Source organism: Entelurus aequoreus, linkage group LG10, assembly GCF_033978785.1.
Source record: "Entelurus aequoreus isolate RoL-2023_Sb linkage group LG10, RoL_Eaeq_v1.1, whole genome shotgun sequence".
Lineage (NCBI taxonomy): Eukaryota > Metazoa > Chordata > Actinopteri > Syngnathiformes > Syngnathidae > Entelurus > Entelurus aequoreus.
In genome coordinates, this window is record NC_084740.1 from 42,226,953 (window position 1) to 42,239,583 (window position 12,631).

Consider the following 12,631-nt stretch of genomic DNA (forward strand, 5'->3'; position numbering starts at 1 on the left):
ATTTTCCAGAATTCCAGGTTTTCCGAGACATTTTTCCCATTCGAAATGAATGGGCCATTTTTCAAACTTCCACCATTTCCACATTTGTCAACCTATTCATACCATTCCACCTTCAACACATTCCACCATCTTGGAAATCCAAACTATCATGTTTCCCAAGTTCAAAAAAATTCCAGGATTTTCCAGAATTCCAGGTTTTCCGAGACATTTTTCCCATTCGAAATGAATTGGCCATTTTTCAAACTTCCACCATTTCCACATTTGTCAACCTATTCATACCATTCCACCTTCAACACATTCCACCATCTTGGAAATTCAAACTATCATTTTTCCAAGTTCAAAAAAATTCCAGGATTTTCCAGAATTCCAGGTTTTCCGAGACATTTTTCCCATTCGAAATGAGTTGGCCATTTTTCAAACTTCCACCATTTCCACATTTGTCAACCTATTCATACCATTCCACCTTCAACACATTCCACCATCTTGGAAATTCAAACTATCATTTTTCCAAGTTCAAAAAAATTCCGGGATTTTCCAGAATTCCAGGTTTTCCGAGACATTTTTCCCATTCGAAATGAATTGGCCATTTTTCAAACTTCCACCATTTCCACATTTGTCAACCTATTCATACCATTCCACCTTCAACACATTCCACCATCTTGGAAATTCAAACTATCATTTTTCCCAAATTCAAAAAAATTCCAGGATTTTCCAGAATTCCAGGTTTTCCGAGACATTTTTCCCATTCGAAATGAATGGGCCATTTTTCAAACTTCCACCATTTCCACATTTGTCAACCTATTCATACCATTCCACCTTCAACACATTCCACCATCTTGGAAATCCAAACTATCATGTTTCCCAAGTTCAAAAAAATTCCAGGATTTTCCAGAATTCCAGGTTTTCCGAGACATTTTTCCCATTCGAAATGAATTGGCCATTTTTCAAACTTCCACCATTTCCACATTTGTCAACCTATTCATACCATTCCACCTTCAACACATTCCACCATCTTGGAAATTCAAACTATCATTTTTTCAAGTGAAAAAAAATTCCAGGATTTTCCAGAATTCCAGGTTTTCCGAGACATTTTTCCCATTCGAAATGAATTGGCCACTTTTCAAACTTCCACCATTTCCACATTTGTCAACCTATTCATACCATTCCACCTTCAACACATTCCACCATCTTGGAAATTCAAACTATCATTTTTCCCAAATTCAAAAAAATTCCAGGATTTTCCAGAATTCCAGGTTTTCCGAGACATTTTTCCCATTCGAAATGAATTGGCCATTTTTCAAACTTCCACAATTTCCACATTTGTCAACCTATTCATACCATTCCACCTTCAACACATTCCACCATCTTGGAAATTCAAACTATCATTTTTCCCAAGTTCAAAAAAATTCCAGGATTTTCCAGAATTCCAGGTTTTCCGAGACATTTTTCCCATTCGAAATGAGTTGGCCATTTTTCAAACTTCCACCATTTCCACATTTGTCAACCTATTCATACCATTCCACCTTCAACACATTCCACCATCCTGGTAATTCAAACTATCATTTTTCCAAGTTCAAAAAAATTCCAGGATTTTCCAGAATTCCAGGATTTCCGAGACATTTTTCCCATTCGAAATGAATTGGCCGTTTTTCAAACTTCCACCGGTTCCACATTTGTCTATTCATACCATTCCACCTTCAACACATTCCACCATCCTGGAAATTCAAACTATCATTTTTCCAAGTTAAAAAAATTCCAGGATTTTCCAGAATTCCAGGATTTCCGAGACATTTTTCCCATTCGAAATGAATTGGCCATTTTTCAAACTTCCACCATTTCCACATTTGTCAACCTATTCATACCATTCCACCTTCAACACATTCCACCATCTTGGAAATTCAAACTATCATTTTTCCAAGTTAAAAAAATTTCAGGATTTTCCAGAATTCCAGGTTTTCCGAGACATTTTTCCCATTCGAAATGAATTGGCCACTTTTCAAACTTCCACCATTTCCACATTTGTCAACCTATTCATACCATTCCACCTTCAACACATTCCACCATCCTGGAAATTCAAACTATCATTTTTGCAAGTTCAAAAAAATTCCAGGATTTTCCAGAATTCCAGGTTTTCCGAGACATTTTTCCCATTCGAAATGAGTTGGATATTTTTCAAACTTCCACCATTTCCACATTTGTCAACCTATTCATACCATTCCACCTTCAACACATTCCACCATCTTGGAAATTCAAACTATCATTTTTCCAAGTTAAAAAAATTCCAGGATTTTCCAGAATTCCAGGTTTTCCGAGACATTTTTCCCATTCGAAATGAATTGGCCACTTTTCAAACTTCCACCATTTCCACATTTGTCAACCTATTCATACCATTCCACCTTCAACACATTCCACCATCCTGGAAATTCAAATTATCATTCTTCCCAGTTCAAAAAAATTCCAGGATTTTCCAGAATTCCTGGTTTTCCAAAGCCCTATTTCCACCCTTTTTTCTGGCGACCAGTCCTCCCACATTTTTCAACCCACTTCAACCGTTCCACCGTCAAAACATTCCTCTTAATCAGGACAAACGATTTCCAAGATGGTGAAATCTGTTGAAGGTGGAATGGCATGAATAGGTTGACAAATGTGGAAATGGTGGAAGTTTGACAAATGGCCAAATCATTTCGAATGGGAAAAAAATGTCTCGGAAAACCTGGAATTCAGGGAAATCTGGGAATTTTTGGAAGTTGTCAAGGGAAAGCTCGCGATTCCTGAATAACAGTTTGAAGTTGGAACAGTTTGAATCGGGTGAAAAATGTGGAAGGCAGAGCGTGCCAAAATCTGGAGAATAATAATAATAAGTTGAATAAGTAGATGAATTTTGGTGTATTAAACCATATTTGGACGAACAGGGACTCGAACCCTGAACCCTCAGATTACAAGCCTTACGTGACCAATCACGTCCCCTGGTCGCAGATCACATGTCCAGCTCCATCTTTTTCTCTGCCCAATCACAGCGTGAATGTCAACTTTTTAGTCCCGCCCTCAAGCGCGCTATTCCCAGAGCGATCCTTCATAGTTTAAATGGTAATAACTTTTTGTTGATCAGTTTCTCCTCATTGGGCAGTAACCTAAACATAATTCATGACTGGAGTCATGCGAAATAAAACGGAATTAATCATAGAAAAAAGGAACGCCCGAACAGGGACTTGAACCCTGGACCCTCAGATTAAAAGTCTGATGCTCTACCGACTGAGCTATCCGGGCTCTGACAACGGTGGGCGCATTACAGTTTAAATAGCCTACAAATATGTACGGCTAGTTATTTTTAAACATTGACGTTTTTGTGATATGATTTATACATATGCATTTTATTTAACTTATGCAAAATGTATGTTAGTTGGGAGAAGGTGGCTGCGGATTTAAAAAAACAAACTTTTATGCATCTGAGCTTCCATTTAAAAGCGTTATCAAACATTATTGAACAGGAAATGATTAAACTTGAGATAGTTTGATGTCAATAAATGGTCATTAAATGAAAAAAAAACAAAGTTTATGATTTTTTGCAATAGGAAAAATGGAGGAAACGATCCAACGGTCAATAAATGGAATTGATATTAGAACTTAGATTTATTGATATTGTTATTGATATTCTTATTGATATCGTTATTGATATAACAAATGTGGAAATGTTTATAATTGATATTATAACTTAGATTTTTAGGAGTGATACTGGATGACATGGAAATCTCATATTGCACATGTACGTCTGAAAAAGATGTCTAAGAGTATTTTTATATTAAACAAGGTAAAATATGTGTTATAGGGCAGTGGTCCCCAACCACCGGGCCGTGGCCCGGTACCGGTCCGTGGATCGATTGGTACCGGTCCGCACAAGAAATTTAAAAAACAAAAAAATATATATTTTATTTTTATTTATTTTTTATTAAATCAACATAAAAAAACACAAGATACACTTACAATTAGTGCACCAACCCCAAAAACCTCCTTCCCCCATTTACACTCATTCACACTCATTCGCACAAAAGGGTTGTTTCTTTCTGTTATTATTATATCTGGTTCCTACATTATATATCAATATAGATCAGGGGTCACCAACGCGGTGCCCGCGGGCACCAGGTAGCCCGTAAGGACCAGATGAGTAGCCCGCTGGCCTGTTCTAAAAATAGCTCAAATAGCAGCACTTACCAGTGAGCTGCCTCTATTTTTTTAATTTTATTTATTTACTAGCAGGCTGGTCTCGCTTTGCCCGACATTTTTAATTCTAAGAGAGACAAAACTCAAATAGAATTTGAAAATCCAAGAAAATATTTTAAAGACTTGGTCTTCACTTGTTTAAATAAATTCATTCATTTTTTTTACTTTGCTTCTTATAACTTTCAGAAAGACAATTTTAGAGAAAAAATACAACCTTAAAAATGGTTTCAGGATTTTTAAACACATATACCTTTTTACCTTTTAAATTCCTTCCTCTTCTTTCCTGACAATTTAAATCAATGTTCAAGTAAAATTTTTTTTTTTATTGTAAAGAATAATAAATACATTTTAATTTAATTCTTCATTTTAGCTTCTGTTTTTTCGACGAAGAATATTTGTGAAATATTTCTTCAAACTTATTATGATTAAAATTCAAAAAAATTATTCTGGCAAATCTAGAAAATCTGTAGAATCAAATTTAAATCTTATTTCAAAGTCTTTTGAATTTCTTTAAAAAATTTTGTTCTGGAAAATCTAGAAGAAATAATGATTTGTCTTTGTTAGAAATATAGCTTGGTCCAATTTGTTATATATTCTAACAAAGTGTAGATTGGATTTTAACCTATTTAAAACATGTCATCAAATTTCTAAAATTAATCTTAATCAGGAAAAATTTCTAATGATGTTCCATAAATACTTTTTTTAATTTTTTCAAAAAGATTCGAATTAGCTAGTTTTTCTCTTCTTTTTTTCGGTAGAATTTTGAATTTTAAAGAGTCGAAATTGAAGATAAACTATGTTTCAAAATTTAATTGTCATTTGTTTCGTGTTTTCTCCTCTTTTAAACCGTTCAATTAAGTGTAAATATCATTCATTATTAATAATAACATAGAGTTAAAGGTAAATTGAGCAAATTGGCTATTTCTGGCAATTTATTTAAGTGTGTATCAAACTGGTAGCCCTTTGCATTAATCACTACCCAAGAAGTAGCTCTTGGCTTCAAAAAGGTTGGTGACTCCTGATATAGATCAATACAGTCTGCAGGGATACAGTCCGTAAGCACACATAATTGTATTTTTTTATGACAAAAAAAAAATAAAATACATACCCCCCCAACCCCCTCCCGGTCCGCGGGACAAATTTTCAAGCGTTGACCGGTCCGCAGTTGCAAAAAGGTTGGGGACCACTGTTATAGGGCAATGCGTATATTGTATTGTGCACTTATATTGCCATATATCAGCTACTGTGTGGAAGTGTGGGGGAACACATATAAGAGTAACATAAAGGCATTGTATCAACTACAGAAAAGAGCTATAAGGATTATTCATAAAGTAGATTACTTAGAACACACTAACATATTATTTATTAATTCTGGTTTATTTTTAACTACAGGAGCTAGTAACGTTACAGACATTATGTGTCCTGTTTAAGGCTAAAAGTGAAACATTACCAGCAAATTTACAATAAATGTTTGTCATCACTTCTGAGAATGAAGAGCATAGAAGAAAAGGTCATTTTAAACATCAGTATTCAAGGACAACTTTAAAACAAATGTGCATATCAGTGGTGGGGGTTAAACTATGGAATTCTCTTCACAATGAGATAAAAGACTGTAAAAATATATTCCAATTGAAAAAAATATATAAAGACAGAACAATAAGATCATATGGACAGCCATAAAATAAAACTATTCTGATTCTGATTCTGATTCTGATAAGTGTTTACATTTTGCTTTATATTTATTATTTTACTTATTTTTTGCCTGGTTTTGTATTTGTTTTGTACCATCCCGTGAGGTGTATAATACTTTTTGTTTTGTTTTGTTCGGTTTGTACTTCATGAAGTTTTGCGGTAGTTGTGTTTTTTTTGGTTTTTTTTCATTATATTTGGATGCAATTGTTGGTTTATATGAAATCCATTAAGTAAGACTACGTATCATGTTGAAGGGGGCAGGAAAATATAAGATGTTTCTTCATCCTGCTCCTTCTCAGGCATTGGTGTGTAAATGTATAATTGTATAATTGAGGTATAATTGTCTATCGATCAAAGATGCACATCAATGAAAGAGATAAATAAAAAAATGAATAAATGAATGAAAATTTAAACACATTGTACTCTAACGCCGTCATTTTCAAATTAACTGTGTGTTTCGCATGCAACGTTTGGTGATTAATAATTTCTGAAATAAAAATGCATATATATATATATATATATATATATATATATATATATATATATATATATATATATATATATATATATATATATAAACGTTATTTTATACTCTTGCGCCATCTAGAGCCCGAATGGCGAGATTGAAGCGACGTCATTCGATAACACGGAAGTAGGCGGGGTTGAAGACGCGTCATTTAAAATCCCGGAAGTAGGCGGGGTTGAAGACGCGTCATTGAAAACCCCAGAAGTAGGCGGGGTTGGAGGTACGTCGTTCAATAACACGGAAGTAGCAAGACAATAAAAGCCATAGAGAGAACTAATCACCAAGACGAGTCCAAAAGTGGCGAAAAACAATCACTAATTCTTACCCTGTGTGCGATGCTCTTTAATGGAGGGCTATTCAGTGCACAAAGTCATCGGTGAAGGATCTTTTGGGAGAGCTTTGTTAGCCGAGTGTAAAAACACCCAGGAGAAGTATGTCGTCAAGGAAATACAGCTGCCGAAGGTACACAAACTATATTCAATAATGTCAATAATAAAAGTGATTAAAGTGCACTTGTGTAACAGAAGGAGTCCAAAGCGGAGAGGTGCCGGAGAGAAGCGGTGTTGTTGTCCGCAATGAAACACGCTCATATTGTGACTTTCCATGAGGCGTTTGAAGGTAATCGGTAAATCTCAACTCTTTGTGACGCGTTCGTGTCGACGTGTGTGTGTTGGTGTAACAGCAGCTGGTGTTTGTGCAGCTGATCACCTCTTGTGTATTGTGATGGAATACTGCGGCGGGGGAGACATTCTGCAGAAGATCCAGCAGCAGAAAAGCAAACACTTCGGTGTTGATCACGTAAGTCGTAAGGCTCTTGGTTTTTCCCTTCCAAGATAGAGAGTCAAACTCAGAGGCAGTTACCATGGTAACGTACTGTAATAACCTAACCTGTTCGCTATTCCTGAACACATCATCACCTGTCATGTCTTTACAATGGAGGTTAATTTGTGTCTTTTTCACAAACGCTTTTTTTATACATGGAATTTTTGTAACTTAATTTTTGGGGTTTGAATTTATCAAATTGTTATGTTTTCGATTTGATACAACAAATATTTCTGCAATTAATTTGTATACACTGGATTTTGACCAACTTGATTTTGCACTTTTGTGTGAGGCTGATTTGATGTTAAAAATAAAAAATAAAAATAAAAATAAAAATTGGTTACAAAATTCTACGGAGCCCCTAAAGGGACATGGGGGAATTTTTTTTAAAAATAATTTATTTATTTATTTATTTTTTTAGACATGTTTCTCGTGCGCACGAGAAACTTTTTATAAAGTTATAAAAAAAAAATTAAAAAATAAATACTTTTTTTTTTTTTTTTTTTTTAGACATGTATCTCGTGCGCGGAAGAGAAACTATCTCGTGCGCACAAGATACATGTCTAAAAAATATATAATTTTAAATTTAAAAAAAAAAATTTATAACTTTAGAAAAAGTTTCTCGTGCGCATGAGAAACTTTCTCGTGTGCACGAAATACATATCTAAAAAATTGAAATAAAATAAATAAATTCTTTTTAAAAAAAATTCCCCCATGTTCTTTAGGGGCTCCGTAAAATTCTAATGCAGGGATGTCAAACTTGTTTTCATTGAGGACCACATCATAGTAATGGCTGCCTTCAGAGGGCCGCGTTTTTAAAAAAAAATTACAATTATGCATGCAGGCAATAACCTGAGATTAATCGTAATCAAAATTCAAAGTGATCAGATTAAAAAAAATGTATATATATATATTTTTTTTTTTTTAATTATTTAATTTTTTTAAATTATTATTTTTAATCTGATCACTTTGAATCAAAATTCTAAGTGATCAAAAAAAAATATATATATATATATATATATATATATATTTATTTATTTATTTTTTTTAATCTGATCACTTTGAATTTTGATTAACCACTTTTTTTTAAAAAAAATTACAATTATGCATGCAGGCAATAACCTGAGATTAATCATGTGTAATCAAAATTCAAAGTGATCAGATTTTAAAAAAAAAAAAAAATATATATATATATATATATATATATATATATATATATATATATATATATATATATATATATAATTTGACAGCATTGATATAAATGTGTACCAGTAATCACCTGTATTACATTACTGCCTATGCACTCGATTATTAGATTTTTTTCATGTACAAACTAATGTTATCTTTACTAACATATTTTTGTAATACACTATATAATAATGTAATATTTGGCATGATTAGATAATAACGTTTAGAAGATATGCATTTTTTTCCTGTCAAAATCGAAATAATTATTTGCATTTGGTAAAGAAAAAAAAAAAAGAAGTATTTTATTAACACACATTTTGTCCCTGGCTTTTGCGGGCCACATGAAATGATGTGGCGGGCCAGATCTGGCCCCCGGGCCTTGAGTTTGACACCGGTATTGTAATGCAAAACAATTCAGTTAAATCATTTCAGTGTCAAAAAACAAGCATTTGTAGTGAAGACGCAAATTGACCTCCACACTCTCCTGATAAACGTGAATCAAGATGTCAGATATGATAGTTTATAACCAGTAAATGTTAAAATAAAAATACATTATTAATGATTTAAATTACCATTACCGACTTTATAATTAAAAAAAAAATTACAAAAAATTGGCTAACAAGATATTTTTTTACAGATAACATTATGTTTGTAATTGTTGAAATACTATCCTCCTGAGAGGGTTGAGAAAACAACAACACAAGCCAGCCAGCTTAGGTTCACTGAGTAAGTTACCATGGCAACTGACTCTGACTTTATCTCTCCTGTTCGGAAGGGAACTCCCTGAATTAAGTACCAGTTTTTACCTGACCTGCTTTTATTTCATGGAAATCCTTTTTTGCCTGCAGATCCTGAGATGGTTTGCTGAGATGTGTGCAGGCGCCAGCCATATTCACGAAAAGCGGGTCTTGCACCGGGATCTCAAGTCCAAGGTCCACCAGTCTTGTACAGTCGTGATCAAAAGTGTACATACACTTGTAAAGAACATCATGTCATGGCTGTCTTAACTTTCCAATCATTTCTACAACTCTTATTTTTTTGTGATGTAGTGATTGGAGCACATACTTGTTGCTCACAAAAAACATTCATGAAGTTTGCTTTGTTTATGAATTTATTATGGGTCTACTGAAAATGTGAGGGTCAAAAGTATACATACAGCAATGTTAATATTTGCTTACATGTCCCTTGGCAAGTTTACCTGCAATAAGGCGCTTTTGGTAGCCATCCACATACTTGCCAACCTTGAGACCTTCAAATTCGGGAGATGGGCGGGGTTAGGGAGGGCGGAGTTTGGTGGTAGGGGGTTGGGGGGGGTGTATATTGTAGCGTCCCGGAAGAGTTAGTGCTGCAAGGGAGTCTGGGTATTTGTTCTGTTGTGTTTATGTTGTGTTACGGTGCGGATGTTCTCCCGAAATGTGTTTGTCATTCTTGTTTGGTGTGGGTTCACATATTTGTAACAGTGTTAAAGTTGTTTATACGACCACCCTCAGTGTGACCTGTATGGCTGTTGACCAAGTATGACTTGCATTCACTGGTGTGTGTAAAAACCGCATATATTATGTGACTGGGTCGGCATGCAGCTTGAATGGAGGGAAAGTGAACGTGACGACAGGTTGTAGAGGACGCTAATGACAGTGTCTTTAAGGCACGCCCCCAATATTGTTGTCAGGGTGGAAATCGTGAGAATTGTTTCCCCGGGAGATTTTCGAGGAGGGGCACTGATATTCGGGAGTCTCCCGGGAAAATCAGGAGGGTTGGCAAGTATGGCCATCCACAAGCTTCTGCTTGAATTTTTGACCACTCCTCTTGACAAAATTGGTGCAGTTCAGCTAAATTTGTTGGTTTTCTGACATGGACTTGTTTCTTCAGCATTGTCCACACGTTTAAAGTCAGAATTTGGGGAAGGTCATTTTAAAACCTGATTTAGCCATTCTTTTACCACTTTTGAGGTGTGTTTGGGGTCATTGTCCTGTTGGAACACCCAACTGCGCCCAAGACCCAAACTCCGGGCTGATGATTTTAGCTTGTCCTGAAGAATTTGGAGCTAATCCTCCTTTTTCATTGTCCCATTAACTCTCTGTAAAGCAGCAGTTCCTTTGGCAGCAAAAGTGGCCCAGAGCATAATACTACCACCACCATGCTTGACGGTAGGGTTGGTGTTCCTGGGATTAAAGGCCTCACCTTTTCTCCTCCAAACATATTGCTGGGCATTGTGGCCAAACAGCAACATTTTTGTTTCATCTGACCACAGAACTTTCCTCCAGAAGGTCTTATCTTGGTCCATGTGATCAGCAGCAAACTTTAGACGAGCCTTAAGGTGTGGCTTCTGGAGCAAGGACTTCCTTCTTGCATGGTAGCCTCTCAGTTCATGGTCATGCAAAACACACTTGACTGAGGACACTGACACCTGTGTTCCAGCAGCCTTTTGGTGGTTCTCGGTTGACTCTTGATCATCCTGACCAATTTTCTCTCAGCAGCAGGTGACAGCTTGCGTTTTCTTCCTGATCGTGGCAGTGACAAAACTGTGCCATGCACTTTATACTTACAATTGTCTGCACAGTTGCTCATGGGACCTTAAGCTGCTTTGAAATGGCTCCAAGTGACTTTCCTGACTTGTTCAAGTCAATGTTTTTTCAGATCTGTGCTGAGTTCCTTTGCCTTTCCCATTGTGGCGTTTGTAAGCGAGTCTAATGACTGCATCACATGAGCCCTATTGAAATCATACACAATGTATTGTTTGTGTTGGACGCACCTTTCAGTTTGATCCAAACCCCATTTTTTGTTCTGTCCCCCTTCCAGAACATTTTCCTGACCGACAAAGGCACCATCAAGCTGGGAGACTTTGGCTCAGCGTGTGTTCTCAGCAGGTATGCTGAGGGTCCAGGTGTACTTGTGTGCTTCTAACTGGACTGTGAACCACTTTGGAATGTTTTGGTGCTGCAGCGCCGAGGCCTACGCGTGCACGTACGTGGGGACCCCTTATTACGTGGCCCCCGAGATCTGGGAAAACAAGCCGTACAACAATAAGAGGTGACGGGTGTCCAGCAAACAACCTTGTTTACCTGCCAGTGTGTTGTGTAGTCATATTGTGTGTTTTGCAGCGACGTGTGGTCTCTGGGTTGTGTCCTCTATGAGCTGTGCACCCTGCGACACCCGGTAAAACCATCTCACCTCCAACAGTTGTATTACAATAACACAATATCTGACAATGTAAAGTTGCATTACAATAACACAATATATGACAAAGTAAAGTTGTATTATAATAACACAATATATGACAATGTAAAGTTGTATTACAATAACACAATATCTGACAATGTAAAGTTGCATTACAATAACACAATATATGACAATGTAAAGTTGTATTATAATAACACAATATATGACAATGTAAAGTTGTATTACAATAACACAATATCTGACAATGCAAAGATATTATTTCAATAACACAATATATGACAATGCAAAGTTGCATTACAATAACACAATATCTGACAATGCAAAGTTGTATTACAATAACACAATATATGACTATATAAAGTTGTACTACAATAACACAATATATGACAATGCAAAGTTGTATTACAATAACACAATATATGACAATGTAAAGTTGTATTACAATAACACAATATCTGACAATGCAAAGATATTATTACAATAACACAATATATGACAATGCAAAGTTGCATTACAATAACACAATATCTGACAATGCAAAGTTGTATTACAATAACACAATATATGACAATGTAAAGTTGTATTATAATAACACAATATATGACAATGTAAAGTTGCATTACAATAACACAATATCTGACAATGCAAAGATATTATTACAATAACACAATATATGACAATGCAAAGTTGCATTACAATAACACAATATCTGACAATGCAAAGATATTATTACAATAACACAATATATGACAATGCAAAGTTGCATTACAATAACACAATATCTGACAATGCAAAGTTGTATTACAATAACACAATATATGACTATATAAAGTTGTACTACAATAACACAATATATGACAATGCAAAGTTGTATTACAATAACACAATATATGACAATGCAAAGTTGCATTACAATAACACAATATCTGACAATGCAAAGATATTATTACAATACCACAATATATGACAATGCAAAGTTGCATTACAATAACACAATATCTG

The 12,631-nt window shown here is 35.2% G+C and overlaps 1 protein-coding gene and 1 non-coding gene across 5 annotated transcripts in view; one reads left to right on the top strand and one right to left on the bottom strand.

Moving 5' to 3' along the window:
* Window positions 1-3,194: 3,194 nt before the first annotated feature.
* trnak-uuu (transfer RNA lysine (anticodon UUU)) lies at window positions 3,195-3,267 on the bottom strand. The gene has a single exon. It is a non-coding gene; the product is annotated as a tRNA-Lys (tRNA).
* A 3,394-nt stretch (window positions 3,268-6,661) lies between these two features.
* Window positions 6,662-12,631, top strand: part of nek3 (NIMA related kinase 3) — a 30,203-nt gene continuing 24,233 nt past the window's right edge. For 2 of the 4 annotated variants that reach the window (XM_062060891.1, XM_062060889.1), the window contains exons 1-7: window positions 6,662-6,898; window positions 6,961-7,054; window positions 7,137-7,234; window positions 9,298-9,381; window positions 11,249-11,316; window positions 11,393-11,479; window positions 11,551-11,605. In XM_062060891.1, coding sequence (XP_061916875.1) covers window positions 6,782-6,898; window positions 6,961-7,054; window positions 7,137-7,234; window positions 9,298-9,381; window positions 11,249-11,316; window positions 11,393-11,479; window positions 11,551-11,605 — 603 coding nt within the window. In that variant the 5' untranslated portion in view covers window positions 6,662-6,781. Of the gene's footprint in view, window positions 6,899-6,944; window positions 7,055-7,136; window positions 7,235-9,297; window positions 9,382-11,248; window positions 11,317-11,392; window positions 11,480-11,550; window positions 11,606-12,631 lie in introns of all 4 variants that reach the window. The other 2 variants (XM_062060890.1, XM_062060892.1) reach the window with 2 other exon arrangements.